Source organism: Propithecus coquereli, unplaced genomic scaffold, assembly GCF_000956105.1.
Source record: "Propithecus coquereli isolate 6110/MARCELLA unplaced genomic scaffold, Pcoq_1.0 Scaffold85, whole genome shotgun sequence".
Classification (NCBI taxonomy): Eukaryota; Metazoa; Chordata; class Mammalia; order Primates; family Indriidae; genus Propithecus; species Propithecus coquereli.
In genome coordinates, this window is record NW_012154729.1 from 2,242,290 (window position 1) to 2,265,761 (window position 23,472).

At 41.7% G+C, this 23,472-nt stretch overlaps 2 protein-coding genes across 14 annotated transcripts in view; one reads left to right on the forward strand and one right to left on the reverse strand.

The window, feature by feature from the left end:
- Positions 1–13,028, forward strand: part of ANKS1B (ankyrin repeat and sterile alpha motif domain containing 1B) — a 1,021,409-nt gene extending 1,008,381 nt beyond the window's left edge. For 5 of the 13 annotated variants that reach the window (XM_012664021.1, XM_012664024.1, XM_012664025.1 and 2 more), the window contains one exon: positions 1,063–2,935. In XM_012664021.1, the coding sequence (XP_012519475.1) occupies positions 1,063–1,173 (111 nt within the window). In that variant the 3' untranslated portion in view covers positions 1,174–2,935. Of the gene's footprint in view, positions 1–1,046; positions 2,936–12,684 lie in introns of those variants that run through there. The other 8 variants (XM_012664027.1, XM_012664028.1, XM_012664030.1 and 5 more) reach the window with 6 other exon arrangements.
- A 756-nt stretch (positions 13,029–13,784) lies between these two features.
- APAF1 (apoptotic peptidase activating factor 1) overlaps positions 13,785–23,472 on the reverse strand; it is a 69,585-nt gene continuing 59,897 nt past the window's right edge. Inside the window, exons 23-26 of the mRNA XM_012663987.1 lie at positions 23,093–23,218; positions 21,306–21,431; positions 19,307–19,450; positions 13,785–15,169 (exon numbers count right to left, since the gene is read on the reverse strand). Coding sequence (XP_012519441.1) covers positions 15,023–15,169; positions 19,307–19,450; positions 21,306–21,431; positions 23,093–23,218 — 543 coding nt within the window. The 3' untranslated portion in view covers positions 13,785–15,022. The remainder of the gene's footprint in view (positions 15,170–19,306; positions 19,451–21,305; positions 21,432–23,092; positions 23,219–23,472) is intronic.

Consider the following 23,472-nt stretch of genomic DNA (forward strand, 5'->3'; position numbering starts at 1 on the left):
CTGTAGGTTGTCTCTTCACTTTGTTGATTGTTTCCTTTGCTGTGAAGGAACTTTTTAGTTTAATATAGTCCCATGTGTCTGTTTTTACTTTTCTTGCCTGTGCTTTTGAGGTTTTACCCAAAAAACTCTTTGCCCAGACCAGTGTTCTATAGCATTTCCCCCATGTTTTCTTCTAGTGGTTTCTGGCTTCAGATCTTATATATTTAGTCTTTAATCCATTTTGAGTGGACTTTTGTATTTGGTGAAAGATACGGGTCCAGCTTCATTCTTCTGCATGTGGCGGTTCTGGGACTTCGCACATTCTGTTCCCTCTACCTGCAATGTCACCCTTCTCCCACCTTCACCAGGCAAACGCTTGCTGGTCCTTTGGCTCTCCACTTAAATATTCCCTCGTTCTTTTAATAATATTTAACCAACAAGAATTTATTCTGTGCTTACTATTTATGGGGTTGCCAAGAAGTTTTCCAAGTTTCAGGGAAATGGTAGTGAACAAAACATAACATCGTGCCTTCCTGACCGTACATTGTAGTGGAGGATGAAGAAATAAATATGATATGACATTCGTGGCAATAAACACGGTGAAGAAGAAAGCAGGAGAGCAGAGAAGTTGAGTTGCAATTTTGTAGGAGTAAACAGATAAGGCCTCCAGTAGTGACCTTTTAGCCGAGACCTGACTGACATCAGGGCGTGAGGCACGGTGAGGACTTAGGGGTTTGTTCTGATGGAAACCACCGGAGGGTGGGAGCCGGAAGCGGCATGGCTTGATTCGTCTCCTCCAAGAAGCCCTCCTGGCTCTTCCCCTCATAGCTCAGTTCTCAGACAGTGCTGACATCTGTCTCCCCATCTGTGTACCCTCGAGGGCAAGGGCCGTGTCTCATTGCCCCTCACCCTTCGGGTACCTTGCAGAGAGTCCAGGCACATAAAGCGCGTCCAAAGAGCGAACACGCGATCCTCCCAGAGCAGCGGCCCCGCCCGGGCTGGCGTGCGGGTCCTGGCGGGGGCTGGCGAGCGGCGCCCCCGCACAGCGACCGTATAACAGGCATCAGCCTTTCTGTTTTAAAGCAGATCGACCCATCTGAGCAAAAGACTCTGGCCAATCTGCCGTGGATTGTGGAGCCGGGACAGGAAGCGAAGAGGGGAATTAATACCAAGTATGAAACCACGATTTTCTGATACCCGCCGTCCTCCTGTCCTCGCGGTGCCTTGCTCGCCGAGCGGTCCCGGAGCAGGCTTTCCTTCGCGCCTCCGTGTCCACCCAGCCCGGGAGGAAGACTGCTCTGTTTGTGTGGCCTTGTCACGGGCGAAAGGCCACTGGCCATTGCTGGGGAAGTTCTTTCTGCACCAGTGACGGAAAACGCGAGACTTTCCAGTCGCAGCCCCCGAGAGGCGTGAGTTGAGATGGGTTTTCCCGATGCTCCAACTCCCCTCCCGCCGCTCCCAAGGTATTTCCGACGACTCCGCCCCATACTCGCTTTGCTTTGTTGGGGGGTAATACCTTTTCTTTAAAAAAAACAAAAAAACAGTAAAGGAGATCTCTAATACTGCCTAAAAGCGTAAAAATCTTGGATTTAGTCTTCACTCTCAGCAGTTTTAAAGGTAAAATCAGAACAGAACTAGTCCCCATAAAGCACCTGTGTAATCATTACATCACCGAGTATCGTTTAATGCAAAAGGACTAAAACACACCCATGATTGCCAGGAAGTTCTGTTTCCCAATTTCTATATTTGTGGATTTTATATGTAATCAAATATGTCAGATAAAGAAAACCTTTAAACCTAAGGATTGGTTCAAAATTCAAGAGTGATTTAAAACAGAGGAATTTATTATACGCAGAAAAATGTGTCTTGTATTAAATATTTTTATTAAAAGAATGTTTCATTAATGCATTGATAAGAAAACTAGGTTAGTTGTGAGGGATGTTTCTGGTTTCATTTCAAATAACTAAATTTCTACTGCTACTACCAAGAGAACTGGCTGGGTTGTAGCAAAACACTGATGAATGCTCATCAGAGCAGGAGAACCGAAAGTGCTGATGCAGTCTTCAGCCTGCAGAGATTGTTTTTTTAATCTTCACAGTGTTTTAAATAACATGTTACAAAAAAAAAATAATCTAGGGCTCCTGCTGTCAAGATTTCTGTCATGGAAACCTTGTTTGAGAAAGGTGTTAATAAAATTCTATTGCAAAAATTCTTTTTCTAGAAAAAATAAATACAAAAAAAAAAAAGAAGAAGAAATTCCAAAGTAATAAAACTTTTCTTGAAACAAATGAAAAAAAAAAGTTTGCTTACTATTTGATTAAATAAAATTTACTTACATTTCTTTAAGGTATTTTAATTTTTTAATGTCTCTGTGGAGTATTTGTATGATACCATAATGTATATTTATGTAGAATCAAATTATATAAACAGTACCAATATCATTATAGAAAAAAATAACATTTTAATGTATATTGTTCTAACCAATCATATTGTGAATCATTTTGAAGTTCATTATAGCGATATTGATAAATTGTGGAATTGTCTTAATGTTTTTTTTATTAACTGATATTATTTTAAACCTGAGATTATCAGTTATATTCATCAGTTGGTGAGTTTTGAAGAAGAATAACTAAATTTTATTTCAAACTGACAAATGTATATGGTTTTAGTTCACTGTTGAAGAATTTTAATACAATATTAAATTACTTGAACTGAACAGTTCCTTGTATATATTTTGCCTATTCACTGTTGATATGTATGTAGTAAATTGAGAGTAAAATAACACTAAAATATGGTACCAAAAGGAAATTGTATAGGAGCAAAGTAAATAGGAGCTTTGCTGAAACAGAAGCATATGTGTAAATAAGCTTGGGCTTCCAGTTATAAATTTTGTAATTTTTGTCATTATTTATATCCTATAAAAAAGCACACAAAAATAAAACAGAAGTTGTACAGCCACTGGTGCTTGGCATCATTCTGTGAGCACCTCCCCACTCCCATTTAGGAACAGAACCAAAGGCTCAGACTTCTCAGCACCCACAGCTAAAGGGACTTTTTTAATTGGCAAAATTGTTGAGAAAATTTGCTCATTTCCAAGTTCTATCAGTCTGAGAAAGACACGCTGGCCTCTGAAACTTGAATTTCAGCCCAAATCCCCCATTGTCTTTGTTTAAATATCAAAATGGATTATAAGGAGGAGTTGCCAAAATAGAAACTTCTAAAAGAGAAAGGACCACCAAACTGGATCACTTTTATTGCACAAGATAGGTGGTATTTTGGAAAAACACTACACAGTCATCAGCCCTTTGATTTTTCCTAAAACGAGAGTGCCTGCTGCCAGGCACATGGTGTGGCCACATTAGAGCCAGCGGGGTTCTTCGGTCACTGATTCACATTCTGTATTTGGTGACCTTCAGGAGATCTCCCTGCTGCTCCATCAAAGTCTGTTACCCTCAGAATCCCATGACGAAGCAATCTCGGGCTGCTCCCGGCCTGACATGCAGAGGCTGGGGGTGCTTTGAACCCCAAGGAGCTAAAACCAGCCTGAGATGCGGTGAGATTCACCCTGAGAAGGGCAGGTTTTCTGAAGGAAGGTTCGGGCTGGGGTTTCTGATAGTAATGCTTCGCCTGGGCTGGTCTGGCCGCTTTTTTTCTTTGTAGACTACCAAGAGGTCAGTAATCCTCTTACTTATTCTCTCTGTGGGTCAAATGTGGACTGTGTTTGTATCAGTAATGGTCCCAGCATGAAGCACAAGGCTCACTCCAATTAGGATAGTTTAAGAATTTCATAAATAGATGACTTGCAGAGGCGTGGGCAGCATGTAGGGAAGCCAGAGGGGGAATAGTATGTAGCGATAGCCTGAGGGGGGACGAGAAAGGCTGTTTGGAGGGGCAACCCGCCCCAGGGGAAGGACACAGCCAGCTGCAGGGATCCTCAGAGAGGAGCCAGGGATTAAAACACCCTGATCTCACTCTCCACACCCCACCCTGCACTGCCTGCACTCCCTGTCCACACCGGGCAGCCCCACAGACCAGAGCAAGGCAGGGAGGAGGATGGAGGGGGCCGAGGGGCAGACAGAAGAGAGCCAGCCCATGCATGGAAGAAGGGATCTGTAGCTAATTTTCTTGAAGGCAAAATCTGCCACACGGTTCACTGCAATAACCGTGAGGTAGGGGGCCTTTGAATACTAACATTATTCAACAAAGGACTTGAATTCAATTACTCCATTTATTTTGTTCTTATTAAATTCTATTCTATGATAAATTTGGGTGAATGAACCCTATGAAAATTATGCCTGGTTAGTTCATTAATAAATCATGGAAGTGATTTTTCTCAAGACATATCAGATTTTCTCAAGTTGGCGTACTTGGGAATATTGCTGGTACATATAGTGTTTGGATGAGATAGAGTGGAAGACAGGCTCAGATAAAGAACACGTGAGCAGATTCTCAAAAATCAATAAAAATTCACATTTGGGCTCAAAGTAACATTGCTCCTAAAGCTATTTCTGAAAAGAAATGAAAATTTGATAAGCGGTCCGGCCTCCAGAGAACTGGAATATAATGTCCATGTTCAGAAATCTACATGGAACAGGCCTTTTTTGTAAGATCCCAAATAGTTCTCTCTTTACATAGGCTATTCCCTGAATATGCCTCCTATAAAAGTAAGCAATCTGATGGATATGAACACATATTCTTGAAATGAAATGGAGTAACCACCCAACACAGGCCAGCGCAGAGTGTACCTGCAGTAAGGCCCCACTGGCCACCCCACACTCCATGTCTGTCCCCCCCACACCCAGCCAGCCCCACACCCAGTTCCTGCTGTCTGTGCCTCTAGGCGGATGGACCCAAGCATCTGCCTGCCCCAGCAACAGAGTCCTGCTTCCCACAGAAACCAGTTCCAAAGCAGGCAGGGAGCACGCCGTGAACTTGCTTAGGCCTGTTGGCCAATCACCATCCGGCATACTGTGTGATGCCTTTAGTACCCATGAGCTAGAACCTTGCTTTGTGGTTAAATTAACCCTAGAACCTTGGTGCCAACCTGGGAAACGCCAGTTCCACTTAACTGTTTCCTGTCTTCAGCTCAAGCCAGCCTACTTATTGAGAACTCTGGGCTCCACGTGGCACCACTTTCCTTAGACATTGCTTCTGCAAAGATGATTGTTCCAGATCCAACATATTACACTCAGTGTGCAACTGATAAAGAATCCTAGCTACGCATTATTTGTTATCGAAACAATTTTTGTTTTTCTCTCCAAAACTTTAGAGTCCTGTGTTTGTGAAAGCTGCAGGGGCATCTAACTTTCCAAGAGTGGTTAATGACCAGGGCTATAAAGACTCATACGTTAGGCTGAAATAAAAGATCCTCCACGTGTCAGCTCCAGTGGGGTCACACGAGCAGAAGGTGGCAGCTGCAGCACCAGGGGCCCTTACTGGGTTCAGGCAGCGGAGGAGTGTGGGTGTCAGGTGACAGACTTCACCAGCACAGCCGAGCTGATGTGCGTGTCCCAAGTCCTGCTATTTAGGAAATCTCGAAGTTATGTCTCTTGGCCACAGTAAGAGCAAGCTGAGATGGAGTCTGCTTTTACAACCAAAGTCGGCCCACAACATGGTAATAAAAACCGTTCAGAGCCATCCATATTCAGTAGCCGACTTAATTGTCCTCTGGATGTCTCAGAGCCTCCATCAAACCTCCCGACACCTGCTCCCCGGGCAGCCTGCCTCCCGCCGGCAGCTCTCCCTCACAAGTGGTAATAAGACACATGGTGCGGGAAGTCAAGAGGCCCCCAAGGAAGAGGCAACATCAGCTGTTTTCTGACATTTGAGAGGCTGATTTCTCTGAGTTTCAAAAATGCAGGCTCACTTTTCTGTGAGAAAAAAAAAAAACCCAACGTGTGAAGTGTTGAGTCAGGGGAGACTGGGAAAGCAGAAAGGTCCAAGGGAATTAGGAATTGTGTTTTAGCAGGCCATTTCTAGGTGTGGGTTTGTGGGGAGAGGGGAAGGTTGCAAACTCAGGTGCCGTTAGGGCTGCACAGGTGCGGTGAGTGAGTGGGCTGGGGGCTGTGCCTCATGTCAGGGGCAGCTGCTGCTGACTGTCGACAGGCAGAAATAAAGACCCTGGGTCGACAGATTTTTCTAAGAAATCTAGATTTTTTGGTGGGGGGAGGGGGGGAACAGAGTCTCACTCTGCTGCCCGGGCTAGAGTGCCGTGACGTCAGCCTAGCTCACAGCAGCCTCAAACTCCCGGGCTCAAGCGATCCTTCTGCCTCAGCCTCCCGAGTAGCTGGGACCACAGGCATGCCCCACCATGCCCGGCTAATTTTTTCTATATATTTTTAGTTGTCCAGCTAATTTCTTTCTATTTTTTTAGTAGAGACAGGGTCTCGCTCTTGCTCAGAACTCCTGAGCTCAAACGATCCACCCATCTCGGCCTCCCAAAGTGCTAAGATTACAGGCGTGAGCCACTGCACCCAGCCTATATTTTTTTGTTTTTTTTGAGACAGGGTCTCACTCTGTCACCTGGGCTTGAGTGCAGTGGTGTCTTCATAACTCACTGCAGCCTCAGACTCCTGGGCTCAAGCAATCCTCCCGTCTCAGCCCCCTGAGTAGCTGGGACTACAGGCACATGGCACCACACCAGCCTTATTTTTCTGGTTTTTGTAGAGATGGGGGTCTCGCTATGTTTCTAAGGCTGGTCTCAAACTCAAGTGATCCTCCTGCCTCAGCCTCCTAAAGTGCTAGGATTACAGGCGTGAGCCACTGCACCCTGCCAGAAATGTGGATTTTTATGCAAAATCACTGGGTTTCAAAATGTTGGCAAGAAGTTAAATATGTGTGAGCCAAACAAAACTCATCTGTGGGTGGAGTGTGGTCCATGCATCACTTATTTTTGAACTCTTGAACTCACTTTATGACTTTCTGAGATTTTACAAAGTTTCAAGGGCCTCACAGCTATATGTCTGTCCAGTTACCCATCAGTTACCCACAAACAGCGTGTTTGTGGCTGGGGTGAGTGGGTGGAGGAGGCAGAGATTCAGGGGTCAGTGACATTTGTTGAACTGCTGTTATATACGGGTTGGTTTATGGGAGTATCAAGAATTGAATTCAGTGACTAGTAGCAAAGACAAGAAATAATAATGTCTTAAAGGAGGGGTTGAATCTTCCCTTATGTAACATGAACTTCACAGATAGGCAGTACAGGGTTGAAATGGTAGCTCTATGATATCATCACAATCCCAAGATCCCTCTATATTTCTACTTTGCCATCCTTAGCATGTGGCTTCTAGCCTTGAGATCACCTCATCATCACCAAATGGCTGCTGGAGCATCATCCAGCACACTCACATTCCAGGCAGCAGAAAGGATGGTAGGGTTGCCCAACTGAGTAAGGAAACCTTTAAAAAGCTTTCTAAAAGCTCCACCCCACAACTTCTGCTTATAACTCATTGGCCACCCCTAGCTAGGAGGTTGGGAAATGTGGCTGCTGGTGTTAATTTTATCTGAGCACACTGCAGCCCCCAACAATACAGGGGCTGTTAGTGAGGAAAGGAGGAAGATTTGATTTTGGGGTGGTCACTAACAGTGTCTACCACAGTGGGGATCATCACAGCAATAGGTAAAAGGCAAACACAAATACACACACGTAAGACACTTAGAGAAGGCCCTGCCTGTGGGAGGGATTGGTGATACTCCTGGCAGAGTTGCTCTATAAATTAACGACCAAATCTGAGCAGGGAAGGTCCCACAGCTGTGTTACTGTGCACACCAAACGTGTGCTGCCCAGCACACTCGCGAGAATGTCCTGCTTGGGCAGAGCAGGTATAAAGGGACTCGCTGCATCCACAGGCATCACGGGCCAGCGCAGAGGGTGCCAGTTCTCAACCTCTGCTGCACACTGGAACCACCCGGGGAACTTTAAAAAATACTGATGTCTGGGTCCCATCTCCAGAGATTCTGAATTAATTGGTCTGGGGTGAGGAATGGGTTTGGGGAGGTTTTTAAATTCTCCATGTAATTCTAGGTGCAGCAAAGTGTGAGAAGCTCTGCTCCTGGGCGTGTCGGGCCCCATGATCCTCTGAGAAGTTGGGCAGCCCATGTAGTTCCACCCACCAAAGGCTGCCTAGGAAGTAGATCCTTGAGGAGATTAAACCATTTGCTGAAGTCACACAGTTGGAAAGTTAGTGCAGCCAGGATTTGAACTTAGAGCCACTTGACAGCCAAAGCCACACAGATGCCATTGAGTTCCCAAGCCACTGGCCCCAGCAGCAGGATGAAGGTCATTTCTCCTCTCGGTCCCAGCCCTCCCCACCACTTGATGGGTGCATGCATAGCTCAAAGAGAATGAAGTTTGGGACAGTGCAAAAGAAAGCAGGTGACGGCTTTCCTGCTGAGCAAGGTCTGTCTCCTGAAAGCCAACGGCAATAAGGAGGGGGAGGCGGCAGAGGAAGATGCCCAGAGAGGGGTGTGTCCCATGGAGCAGAAGCAGCAAGTTCCCAATTTGTTAACCATGCAGACTTAGGCAGAGCAGGAATGGGGGTTTGTAACTGGGACAAAAGATAATTATTATGCTGTTTATTGAGACCCATGTCATATGCTTGACAATTTTTTTTAAGCCTCACAAAAGCCCTGCACATTAAGTGTTGTGTTCCCTACTTGACAAGTCAGGAAAGGAAAGTGAGGCTCTGAGAGATTACACCTTTTCAGATGAAATGGAGAAGAGAGGAGATGAAATCAAGATGGCAGAAGAAAGCACACGGATCCAATGACCCCCAGGCCTGACATTTATTTGAAATGAGCCCTTTAAGACTTTCAACGTAGAAACAAGCTCCTGCAAAGGGGAAGGCAACAGTAGGGCTGCCCCCTTCCCTGCTCAGTGCTTGCATCATCTGAGAATTGAGAGCAGCTTGGGCAGTGGCCCCAAGTGTTGGCAAATCTAATGCATCCCCCGACCTCTGCCGTCCACTGGCTCCCATCAGAATGTCCCCAGCTGCTTTTTCCAAAGAGCAATCTGTAGGCACAGAGATGGGTTAATCAGACACCAAAAGTAGAAGCTGCTCAGCAGCAGAGACAGCGTCTGGCGTCTTCTCTGAGAGCTCAATACTGACGCGTGCATCATCATGCATGAAGTGAATGCGTGAAATGAGTAATGAATGAGTGAAATGCAGAGCTGAGACAATGCTCCTGGATCCTCCAGCTCAGGGGCGTTGGTGACGAGGTATAGACAGTGTTACCCAGAGGAGCAGATTGCTGTGGCCTGAAAACCCAGCTCCACCACTTGGCTGTGGGGCCCCAGTAACTTAACCTTTTTGCACCTGTTTCCACACCTACAAAAGAGAGATGACACCTTGCAGATAAATCCTTGTGTGGATTCAATTAAATAATGTATGGGAAGTGCCTGGCCCAGGGCTTGGCACATAAAAGGCCTTCAAAAAATAGTAGCTCCCCTTCCTTCCTCCTAAAAAGGATTTGTTATGTCTCAGAAAGTTAACTGACAGAGAACAGGGAAATAAACTCAAGGTGACGGGGTCAGAATCACTGCTAATTCAGAGTGAATTAGAAATGAGAACATCTCCAAACTCATCATATAAGCTAATGAATGATCTTCCCCACCTGCTAAAACCCAAGCCTCGTGACCCCCTAGACTGGAGTTCCTCTGCCACTAAACCCAGGAGTATTCTACTTCCAACTGTAAGTGACACTCAACTTATAGCCCAGTGGGTCTGGGCCTTTCTATAAAGAAAATCACATTTGGATTCTAGCCCCAGCTTTGTCACGGATTAGCTGTCTGGGGTTTGGTTCTTCTTCTAAAAACTGGAGAGGCATAGTCTGCAAATCCACTCACCTACTGTGAAGACAAAATGAGGGCTGGGCAGTGCCCAGAGTGGACAAGCAATAAGTATTTGAATGCATGAATGCGGACGTTTGCTCCCACTCCTCAGAACAGCCACCTTGGTACTAAGCAGGAGTCTCCACTCGCCTGCTGAGTATTTTCCAGTTTGATCAATTGCTCAGAACCCCGGCCCCAAACGCAGGCCTCGAATGCCCTCTCTACTTATATATTCTAGCTCTGGGTCATGGGAAATTACAGAGGCAGATTTTCTATTCATTTCCACGTGATAAGCAGTATTCCCAGTTCTGAGGGCCTGACCTCATAAATGAATTTACAATGAACACCGGCAATTCATTCTCCTGAATCCTAATTGACATGAAAATTTCCCAAGTTCTGGTCTTCTTACAACTTCATCTGACTCGGGAGCAAGTCATTGTCGATGCCAAATGACTACAAAAGCCTGGTCTCTGAGGGGCCGATGTCTGACCCACTTCTTCTGCCCCTTCCATGTGAACATACACAATAATTCTTCTATAGTTAAACTCATAGCCCAAGAGCAGCTGATGATCTAATACTGGCATTTTAATAACTGTATAGTATATCTGTAGTCCTAAGGGGAGGAATTTGAGCAAAGACTGTTCCAGTGACAATCTTCGGAGACTAAGAATTATGACAAAATCATTTTCTCCTCCTGTAAAGGTCAGTAAGGTAAATTATAATATAAAATAATATAAAGCATTTGTTGAATAATAGACGGACATACTTGCTTACTGAAACATTCCAGGGATGTGTTTATTCATTTCATATAATTTGGTAGCAAACCTCTTTCATCCAAGTAAAGTTTTACTTTTCCCTAATGATGTTTCACAGTAAAATGCCAAACTAAAACGGGAAGGTAGAGAAAATGCTGGTGATATGCTACCTCTTCATCTGACAGCCTCTCACAACATCTTCGTGGACGGGGAGAACACAGAATGCGCGAGAAGCGCACGGGCTTACAGGAATTCAGTCACCCAACAAGTGTTTCCTGAGATGCTAACCACGTGTCAGGCTCACGTGTGAGACTCTGGCGCAGATCCAGCTTCCAAGGAGCTTACAATCTACTGGGGACCCCATAAGTAAACAAGCCATTCCAAGACAAAAGAGAGTGCGAGGAGAGGGCCGGCCAGACCTTCGGCCCTTGAGGGTGGTCAGAAAGAATATGTGAAGGGTAAGGAGTTAGGAGGCAAAGAAACTGAGGGTAGAGGGACAGTGTGGAAGAGAGACCCGCGCACACAGAGCTCCAGAAGCAAACACAGAGCAGGTCCAGGGTTTGAAACAGAGATGTGTAAACACGGTTAAAGTTTAACCAGAGACGTTAAACATGACGCAGATGAGCACTCTGGAAGGATCACGCAGAGGGGCACGACTAGAGGCAGAGATGGCAGTCGCCAGGCAAAGATGAGGGAGCCCAAATGACACCACAGATCGCTGAGCACTGTCTTGGTGCAGGCAGTGAGATAAGAATATCTCATTAAATCCCACCACAACCCTGAGGGAGGGACAGATCCTCATTTCACAGATAAGACAACTGCTGCTATCGGCTTATTTTCTTATCACCTGTTGACCCCATATCTCATAACAGCTAAAATGTATTTACTTATTGTTTTGTCTACTGCTTAAAATAGTGCTTGGTACATAGTAGATGCTCATGGCATACAAGACAGATGAGGTGTGGACAAACTGATAATCTGCCCAAGATGACGTTGAGTTAAGATGACGCCGGCTGCACGCACTCACCACACTAAAACTGTCATTTTCAGTCTTTGCTGGTCCTCTTTAGTCTCCTGTGCTGGTTCCTCATCGCACTAACCTCCAGACTGCCCTGGACTCAGTCTTGATGCCTCGTGTCTTTTCTGTCTACACCTGCTTCACTGCTGATTTCATCCGGTCCTGTGATTTCAAATACCATCAACTCACTGGTGACTCTGATCTCTACCTCCAGCATGGCCTTTTCTGAACTCTAGACTCTTTTATCCACCCACCTACTCTGCACCCCCACTCGGATGTCTAATGGGCACCCTAAGCTTTCCGCATCTGAACACGTGCTCCTTTCATAATCTTCTTCATCTCAGCTGATAGTGACTCTACTCTTCCACTGGCTCAGGCCAAAACCTTGGCATCGTTCTTGTCTTGCCTCTCTCACCTTTATCCAATCCATCAGCAAATCCTGTTAACTCTTATCTTCAAAATATATCCAGAATCCAACTTGTCACAACCTCTACTGCTGCCGCCCTCTTGTTTTGTCCAGATTATTACAAAAGCTTCTCATCGGTCCCCTTTTCAATTGATTCCCAGTTGAGTCCCATTCGGGGTGATTAAGTTAAAGCTGACATCAGATCACACCATTGCTCAAACTCCTAGCCTAGCACCCATCTCAGAGATAAAGCCAGAGTCCTCACCGTGGCCTGGGAGGCAGTCCCCAGTGCTGCCCCAATTCCCCTCGCCCACCTCTCCTGTGAGATTCCCCTCGCTCACTCTTCTCTAGTCATGCCAGCCTCTTTGCCGTCCCAGGATACACCAGCCTGTCCCGCTCCAGAGTCTTTGTGCTTGCTGTACCCTCACTTTGGAATCGTTTCCAGATAGATACATTGGCTCACTCCCTCACATCCTTCAGGTCTGTACTCAAGTGTCACCTTCGGAATGAACCCCTCCCCCCATTTACACACAACACCTGTGCTTCTCCCTGGCCCCCAAGTGCAGGACAAGGACTTTGTTTTGGTCCCTCCCGTATCCCCAGTACCTACGACAATGCCATGCACAGAGCAGATCTCAATAAATATTTATTGAACAAATGAATGAAAAAATAAATAAATGAATTCTCTTTTTTACAGGATCTTCTCCATGCCAGCCACACCGGGCAGCAACCATCACAGAGACACACTGAGGAGACACTCAGAAAATATTGATAGAATTGAATTTACACTTAGCTGATACAGCACAGATAGAAAGGTTCACGTATTTAGCTTGAATCTTTCACATCAGTCTTCTAATCAACAGATAAATGACAAACAGTCTGAAAGAATCCAAAAATGTTTTTCAAAAAAATTTTAGGAATTTTATTTTTATAAAATTGTTTGAAATTCACGTTTTAAAATGCACACCAAGGCAAAAAAAGATCACGTAAGCTATATATAATACAAAACAGTTTTCAAAACATACAAGAGACATTACAATGTAAAAAAATCTTTATATATACAAAGTCCAATGTAATTTCTAATACAAAAAAAAATATAGCACAGGAAAGTGCTTTAAAAAGCTCACCTGCAAGCTACAACACAATCCCCCTTTTGACCAACCCTGTGAACTGCTTGAAATTTGCAGCTCCGTTAATATTAGGTGCCTCTTCTTTCATGTCACCTTTCTGTTTTTCTTTTACTTCTTTTTAAGACAAGGGCTAATCAGAGCTTTTTAAAAGCCAACGTTTATTATGACACTTTAACAGCCAGTGGCTTTTCATTCCAAAAGTTAATACTTTAAACTACAGATGAGGCCCTACACACTGAATGGCAAATAAAATTATGACTTGGATCTTCTAAGCAGAACATACCATTTACAGAAATTTCTTTTTATAAAATTAAGATTTTCACTTATCACATTTGCTTAAATCACAGTAAGCCTGTAAAGTAGTTCGTCAACCCATCATTTAAAAACAAAAAGCAAAAACCTCCTTAACTATGTAAAAGATTTTATTCACTGTATTTATGGTTCCATCAAATGCTGAATAGGAATATCTAATCTAAAATACATCTGAGTGGTCTATTCGCCCTAACCCATACTACATCTAATATTCACCAACAATGGAAACAAGTTCATCAATTATCTACTATTAATATTAATAATAATTTATTTAGTTCCTATTACAGAAATAAAAATCTTCAAATTTTAATTATTTTTTATATGGGAATCATATCTATTCTTAATCTATCTCCACTGCCCTTAATAATATATTTCAGGGAAAACATTTAGATTTAAGCTTTGATTACAGTTCCTAATCAGGAGGTCACAGATAGCTAGTTATTGATGCCGATGAGTTTTTCCCCTGTGAAAAGAAAAGCTACCCTTCCTGATTACCTTGGAGGGAAGAGAAAGGGAAAGGAAGAGAGGAAAGAAGAAAGTACTGGGAGGCAGGGAGGAGAGAGAAGGGGAAGGAAGACAAGGTGGTTGGAGGTTAAAGCTGACATCTTCCAGAGGCACAGTGACTCTTCTGGAACTGCATAGAAAACCACAAAGAATTCTCTTGAAATCTACAAAGAGAATAGCATTGACAATGCCATTCATCCAAAAATAAATGGAATTAGAAGGAAATTATGTTTACTATTTCACATTTCTTAGAAAAATATATGATTAAAAGTGATCCCTTCCTCCCCAGTTATTCCAATTTACTAACACTTAGCTGTGGAGCAACTGCTTTTAAAAAAAGAAAAAAGTGAGGATTAAGAAAGGTCAAGTTCAGTCAAGTAAGAAGTCTGGTATATAAGAAACCAGAGACAGCAGAATAGTGCCCCACTCTGATTCTGACAACTGGAGCCCAGTGACAGCACAGGGCTGCCATCAGCGACAGGAGAAAAAGGCAGACCCACACAATGTACTGTCTGCAACTCATAGTTTTTGCTTCATAGAAAGAACTGCTGAAATCCAAGACTCACTTGAGTCAATTAAGGAAAATGTTTCAGACTGTGCCCACAGATATAATATTTATAAAGCAAATAAAAAGAGTGCAAGTAAACTGCAAGATTGTATTTGGGAGAACTATACCCCTGTGGGGTAAGCGTGGTTCAGAAAGCAGGCCACTGCTACCCTGAGGTACAGCCTGCGTGATGACAGTATTAAAATACAGATTTCCTTCAAATTCTTCTCATTAATTATGTCAACCAATTTCAATGCATCTAGAGAATTTTACCAACAGTATAACAAGGTATGTATTTACATTTTCATTTGCATCTTAAGGACAAACTGTTAATAATGACGATGATTATAAAAAACAATTAAAGGTGTGTTCACTTGGGAAAAAGCTACAATATTATTCATCCAACCACAAATATTCCTATAATTAATGCAATACTGCAAAACAATTCACAGCTTTATAAAAAGTTGATATACAGAGAGGTTCACTAAAATTTTTTTCAATTCAAAATTAAAGAGTTCAACTTACATTAATGCTTAACTATTTTACTCTAAAATCTGTAAAATATATAAAATACCAAGATTATCAACAGTCACAAATGTTCTGAAGTCAGTGGACACATGTATTTTCTTAAGATTGGTTCCATTTGTGTAGAAAGTCTGTGAGGATTCTCCGGTGACAACATTCCACCACTGTTCAGAGAAAAATAAAATTCTCATTAGACCGGTAATTACTCTGTGTGACAATTTGTAGTGCCAACCAGATCCTTTGCCCTATCTCCTCCTCACTCCCAAACTCAAGCAAACAGCAGGAAAGAAGTCCAGGGTTAATGCTGAATAAACTGTATTATCAACCTGATCAGCCTTTCCTGATGAACCTGGCAATGGCCTCACAGCTACGCCTACACCTTACTCCACTGCAAAGTGTGCTGCTTGAGAGAGCTGCAGCCACCCAGAGTCCATACAGCAGAGACTGGACTGGGCTCTCCTGGTGCATGTCCTTCTCAGTGGAATGGACAGAAAATTGCCCCTCTCTTCACTCACATGCCCCTTTGCAGACATGGACTGTGTTCTGACAGAGACCCAGACCATCAATAATAGAAGCTGTAGGACAGAATGTTCTCTCCACTGACTCTTCCACTTCACCAGGAGTGAGCCAAGCTTCTTTATAAAATAGGCTATATATTTATTTATTAAGTAAATATTGAACATCTCAAATGTAGCAGGTGCTCTAGCCAAGTCCTTCCTTTCCCTCCCAATCATTGAATTCACTAAGATTACAACAATATTTACATTCATTTACCAAATGGAGACTATAAAGCTTACTCATATATCTCAAAACTAAAATGAGGGCAAGAGACAATACACAGAAACATATTTTGAAAGGCCCTCAGGTACGTCAAGATTCTGAGTATTATGAACAGAGTAATGTCACTCACCTTTGTGTCCATGGTAGGCCTAGCATTCTGCCTTGCACATGTGACAGGGTCAACTATTCATGTTTACTGTGAGTAACAATAACTGGTAAAGGTATACCCCATGGACTTTGGTAAAGCTCACTGAAGCAGCATGCACTGACTTGGGATTTTTCACAACTGACCAATTTGCTTTGCAAAATAACAATGTAACCAAGATTGCAGAGGATACATTTTATCAACCTGAGAAAAGACTCATTAGTTTTCAGTCAATAAGGCCCTTAGAGATCACCTAGTCTAACCACCTCATTTTACAAATAAGGAAACTAAGATTCTCAGAGAAGAAAAGTCTTGTCCCCCAAGAGGACACTGCTAGCAGGTAGCAGAGATGGAACAGTTTCTGGCTTCCTAATCCAGCGCTCCCACTTCCTTTCCCTCTATTAAAACAGACCACTCTACTTGGAAATGCTACACCAGCCACTGTTTTGAATATGGACTAAAAAATCAATGATATTATAATAGCAGCTAATACAGAGGATTTTAGGGTAGTGAACCTACTTTGTATAATACTGCAATGGTGGATACATGTCACTACAGATTTGTCCAAACCCAAAGAATATTCAGCACCAAGAATGAACCCTAATACAAACTATGAACTTTGGTGATAATGATGTGTCAATGTAGGTCCATCAATTGTAACAAATGTACATTTCTGGTGGAGATTAGTGATAATGGGGAAGCGGTATATGTGTGGGGAAAGAGGGTATACCTCTCTGTAAGAGCTAGGTATTATTATTATACCCATTTTAGAGACAAGAAAATCGAGGCACAGAGAGGTTAAACAACCTTGTGCAAGGTCACAAAGCTACTGAGTGGCAGAGCCAGGCTTTGGACTTAGGCAGTCTGCCTCAAGGCCCATTCTCCTGACCATTATACGCTGATGCCTCTAAGTCAAGGCACACCACCATTTATCATCATGCATTCCATATTTCAAATCAGCTTTTCCCTACATGAGTATGAATTAATGTGAATTTCTTGTCATTCTAACAGGATTTACCCTGTGGTACAACATAGGTAAACAGCTAAATTATTTTTTCACTAATAGGAATAATTTTGGAAGTTAAGACCTTTGTAGCTACTGGATACCTACTTTATCTTCCTGACACTCAGTTTATACAGCTTGGATTCTAAAGTAAACAGACTCAAAAGGCCTATTTTCTTGGACACTACAGCAGCTGTTCCTTTTTACTTCTAATTTGCTCTGTGCTTTTGGATAGTCTCATTAACATGCTGGGTAGATGCAGGCTGGGCGATATCATAATCAGCGTAACTATGCTGGTAATCAAACCAGAAGGCAAAAGCAGCCTGATGTTACTTAAATATACAGACTAAATATACAGGCTATTGGTTCTTTCACCCTTAAGACATAACCTCTACAGTATGAATATCTATTCTGCTGCTTTATTTCAAGGTTCTCCAAGAACTCTGCAAAGCTAGTTGTTGATCTTTATAGCATCTTATAAGCCAGACTCTCAATTATGTGATAGCATTCTATGGGGCCCAGGGAATTAAATGACATGGTCTCCAGAAGATTGGTGTCAAAGCTGAGCAGTAAAGTTTTTCAGCAGCTAATACAGCTGAAAACTCCCAGCTCCCAACACACAGACAGCAATGTCTCTCCTCTAAGCATCATCCTCAGAGCAGAAAAAGAGTTCCAGTTTATCTTACACTAAAGGAGGACAAGTGGTGGTCATGTCTCAGGATCCCCTAACAACTAAATAAAAGTGTGCCCAAAAAGGTATAGGTTAATGCAATATTTTGTAAACAGAATTGTGTTTTGAATGCAACCGTGTAAAGGGATCCTAATGTATATCCTTTTTAAAAAATTTTTTATTGAGATATAATAGTTTTACACATCTTGGGGGTACATGTCATATTTTAATACCTATATACAACGTGTAATGATCAAATGAGGGTAACGGGATATTCATTATATCAAACATTTATCTTTTCATTGTTTTGGGAACACTACAATTCTTCTCTTCTAGCTATTTTGAAATACACAATAAATTACTGTTAACTATAATTTCCCTACTGTACTATTGAATACCAGAACTTATTCCTTCTATCTAATTGTATTTTTGCAACCCTTAGTACATCCTTTCATAAAGCTAAAAACTGTAATCTACGTTATCTTTTTTATAAGCTATATTTTTATGGTGAGTAAAATTGCAACTGCATGGGTGTCATATAACCAAAAACTTCATTCATTCACATATTTCTGAATATCTATATGTGTCAGACAATTAATCAGAATCTTTTCAGTAAGAAACAACAGTACCACCATAAGATCTTATTAGGCATCTATTTTAAATAAACAAGTTTTAGAATGTCCAAGTGGTCAGTACAATGTATAGTATTATGTTCTACCTCTTTTACAGGTAAACCACTATTCAGAAGACTCACCTCAAGCATCCCCTCCATCTGAAGCCTCTGCTAACTCCCTAAGGGAGGCCTGTTCACTCCTCCTCTTTGTGCCTCTGCCATCCCCATGCAAATGTGTCCCAGATCCCTCCTATACTTTAGGGACTTTATTTGTTTACCACCTGCTTACCCCATAAACTGTAAGCTGCCAGAGGGCAGGAATCAAGCCTTAAACTTTGTGCCACACAGCAGTATCTTAGCACACGTGGGCATTCAGCACAATCTTACTGAATGGATTTATAAATAGATGCAAGCACCAAAAAATAACCCTGAAGCACCACAACACACCCAAGCCTTGACCTCAACAGTCACTAGTAAGTTTTCATAAGTCAACTTGCTAGAGAAAAGTGAGGCAGAAGAAGACCTGGGTTTGAGTCCTGGGTCTTCTATTTACTAATTATATAATTTTAGGAAAGTCACCACCTCCATGAAAATCAATGTCCTCATCTATAAACCAAGGATAAGAAAATTTAAGCCTCACAAAAGCTGGTTAATGAGATGCAAGTAAAGCATTCTGTAAACTATAAAACAATATGGTGCTGCTGTTATTAATATTACGGAAGGAAGGAAATTTCACGAATACATTTTTTAAAAAAATTTCAACCAAAATAGTTAACAATGAGTAACACGGAAAACAGACTTAAGTTAAACACCACACTTGCTAGTGATTCTGATCATCCAAGTTCTGTATGGGGCAGTATGAGAGTTCTGGACTGAGAGCATCCCTAACACTGTCACCAAAGCTTTCAAGAGATATGACGAAAGCAGCCCTGCAGACCTTAGTTGCATCCCTGCAAAACAGGGATGATAGTAACTGCCCTTTTACTCTCCGTGGTTGTAGGAGGCCCAAATGAGAAACAGGAACTCAGAATAGCTTGGAAAGTACGATACAGGGTATTCTTTTCTTTCGCAGTCCTTGAGGAATTCTTACCTTAAGATACCCTCCAGCAGAGACAAGCATTTTGCTGTCTGGTGAAAAACAAAGGTCAGTCACCCAGCCTCCGTGGGTAGTAGCTCCTTCTTCTGTAATCGGAGCACACAAATGGAGAAGCTCACCATTGGAGACATTCCATACCTACATAAACATGATACATAATTCATTAATGAGTTACCCACAAGCTTCTCTAGTTTTAAAAAATATATATATCATCTGGGACATATTTGAAAACCTTCCTAAAAAACAAAAGGACTAGAGAAATTGATTAGAATATTGACTCTTTCCATTTAACTAAAAGAATGATAGGAGGAACAAGGAACAAACAAAAAAGGCCTAATATATAAACTTCCTCAAAAAAAAAAAAAAAAACCAAAAATTCTAGTCCAACAGCTAACACCAAGAATGTTGATGGATGTCAAACACCTAAAATATATGCATTTTAAGTAAGTCCCTATAAGGTTCTAAATATATACATATTAAGATTATTTTACTAGACTCTTATAAACAACCCAATCACAGATGCTAATATTTCCATTTATTTCCCGTGACACTTAATATATAAGCAGTATTCTAATTTTTCAAAGAAATGCACATCAGAATTAGAAGAAATAAAGGCATAAATAGCAAAAGAAAATGACCAAAATCATTTGCAAATGTCTCTCTGAAAAATCCAAGAGAACCAAATGGAAAAACTCATTAGAAAGAGTTCAGTAAGATAGATAGCTAGATATATATACAAAAATCAACAGCTTTCCTCTATTCTGAATAATCACATAGCAAAAAATTTTTTTAATGTACCAACAAAAATTCTTTAAATAACACTCAAAAGTTTAAGAGAGACAATTTTTCCCTGCAAGGGTTTCTGAAAAATGAAACACTGCCTCATAACCAGTAAAGGAGCACTTTCATACAAAGATGAGAACTCAGAGCAAAATGAATGTTCCCAAAGCAGGCCTGCCACTTCAGCTGACACGGCATCATGTGAATGGTACAGAGAAGGTGGTTACTTAGTCCTCAAGCAGGAGAATCTTAATTTTCCTGGAAAGCCTATCTGATAATACCTCTATTCCTTCGAACTGCATACTCTCCTGTTCTGTATTATATACTTATTCCTTGAGTTTTAAATCCTCCTTTGTAAAGAAAGAAAAAAAAAAAACACCTTCCTCATATATAATTGGTTACCAAAGCTGCCATCCCAATATCCAAACTTTCCCAATCAACTGCTCAATTCTTCTAACACAACCAGGTTGACTAACTGCTTTTCCATGATTTCTGATCTTTCAGCATGCAATATTTCCCATATTGTACTGTACTTCCACAGACACAAAGAGAACGGCATTCCATTCTTCCTAGAAAAATTGTTTTCTGAATAAAATTGGCATGGTTTAAATGTCTGTCTTAAGCACTGCAGGGTAATAAAATCGGCCTATCCAGCAGACTCTGGCTCTGTACGGAGCCCCTCACTGCCCACCCCATGACGGAATGTGAACCTCTGCACTGTTTAATGAAGTAGTACAGTCCAAAGAGGACTGCAGCAAACCACCCCAGAAATGACTATCTAATGGGTATCGTGCTAAAGAGATCTTTTCTTTCAGTACTGAAAACAGCTCAATTTTCAATTCATTTATAACCCAATGATTTACAAAATTATTTTCCTCAAATTCTGTCACTAAAAACTACCTTTGCTTCAAGTCCAAGAATTAAGATGAATCATTCTCATGCTAACAGCAGAGAACTAACTGCAAATAACTAGGGCATTTGTTTCCTCACATATATAGGAAATGCTTCACTCTAACTCTAAAATGAATTCTTTTCTGCAGTGGAGTGCAGCTGTGAATACAACATACACAAGAAACAAAACAAAGAATGCCTCATCCAACCAGACCCCAGGGCCTGTGCTTCCCTGTCCCATGAACAAAGGTTCCCACTGTGATGAAGAGTGCTAGCCCAAGCTACAGGAAGAGCAGTGCTCTCATATCAGCAAACACCCTACCCTGACTTCTCCATTGTCATCTCCAGTCGCCAGCAGGGTACTGTCCACAGAGAAGGCAGAACAGCGCACACAGCCGGTGTGGCCCCTCAACTCATGAAGAGGGGAAAGGAGTTCAAAACTCCAAATCTGGAAGGCAATTAAGACTGTTTAGAAATGGTAAATGCACTTGAAATAAGCATCTGCAAACCCTGCCTTGAGTACTATTTAGCCATAAATTCAATTACATGGAAGTTTCAATATTTGACAGTTTATAAACTTTCTTGAGATGCCCAAGTTCCAACCTGAAACCTTGTTAATTTTTCTGAGTTTCCCTTTAGAAGGATCAAAGTCACAGCTTCTTTATCTTTAGACTTAAAAGGAAGAACACTGAATGTGTTAAGAGCAGTATGTGGAATGAAGCAGACCTGAGTGTGAGTTCTGGCTCCACTGCTCACTAGATCCCTTGTGACCTAGAACAACTCATATAACCTTTTCTAGCTTCAGTTTTTGCATTAGTAAAATGGGGACAATAGTACCTATGGTGTGAAGATTAAATGAGATTATAGAAAATGAAATTCCTAGCACATGGCAAGTGATCTTCAAAGGTTAGTCAATATACTAATCTACTATCTTAGCAGCCAAATACCCTTCCTTCTCTTCCTTCCAATATTCTCTCTTGTGGTTTTATCATCACCATTTAACAAGCACATACTGAAAACTACCATGCTCCAGGCACTGTGAGCTAAGGAATTGGTGGTATGAAGATGAACTAGATACAGTCTCTATCCTTGGAAAGTTTATAGTTTAATTAGGAAGACAGGCTCATGAACAGTGAGTGACAGCTGTATAAAGTAAATGCTTTACCAAACATGAATAAAATGTAATGGGAACACTGAAGGTATAGCAGCTAACCCTGCCTGAGGGTCAGGAAAGGCTTCACAGAAGAACTGACAGCAAATCTAGGTCTAGAAGGATGAGTCATAGTGCCTCGAGGTAAAAAAGGAATAGAGGTTTGTGTCAAACCAAAGTTAACAGCACACACAAGAAGATGAAGGTAGGAAGCAGGCTGGCACAGAGGAAACAATATAGCAGAAAAAGATGGCGATGAGCTAAGGAGTTGGCCTATAAACCACTGGGTGACAGATGTTTTACGGGAGATGCAGGCAGCAGTATGGAACATACAGTGGAGCTGGTGCAGACCAGAGGTGGGATGTGGGGACAGTCCACAACTGAAGAGGGAGGAGAGGGCAGTCTTAAGGGTAGGGACAAGGAAGAGAAGACAAATCTAAGAGACACTGAGGATTAATAAACACAGCATGAAAATTCAGGATAGAATTGTCAGTGGACAATTCCAAGGTTGTAGTTTGGAAAGACAGAGAGATAATGATACCATTAACAAAGATGGAAAATAAAACAGTGAAATACTCAAAGACCTCAACTAAGCAGCGTCATTCATTGGAATGTGATTTCCAGAAGCATATAAAAACTTTACTGTGGGTATGTAATCAAATGCAAATTCGTTTCAATAATTTTTATTGCCTATGCTATGCAGCAGAGATTCTGTCTGATTAGTTATAGACAAAAAGTAATCCATAAGGGAGAAATCAGAAGTCCTCAGTGTCATTCACTTAATCTCTTTGACACCAACTAAATGTCAATGGGCATACTCCAAAAGCTCATAAAATATGAGACAGAGACAGATACGTAGACAGCAATTCTTGCTGTTTTTGTTTTATATATTATTTGGACTCATAATACATAACCAATATCAAAGTTTTATGTATGGATATTTCAATGAATTGACATACCTTTGCAGTCTTGTCAGCAGAGGTAGATGAAAACTTAGTAGCATCCAGAGAAATATCACAAGAAAGTACCGTACCATGATGACAGATGAAGTCTTTTTCCATTCTTCCAGTAATAATATTCCATACCTTAAAAAAAAAAACCCAAAACCTAGAAGTTGACACTTTTAAGAACATTTTGTATTAAAAAGCATGATCAGCTATAAGACAGATCTATAAAACAAGAGCTTCAGCACACTGGCTATTCTAACCCTCTAAGTGTCTGTTAGCATAAACACAAACACACAGAAGATATAGGTGACTGCAGTGAACAGAATATAGGCATAAGAAAATAAAAATTTAAATACTTACTTAACATCCATGTGCTTTTCGGCTATCAAAAT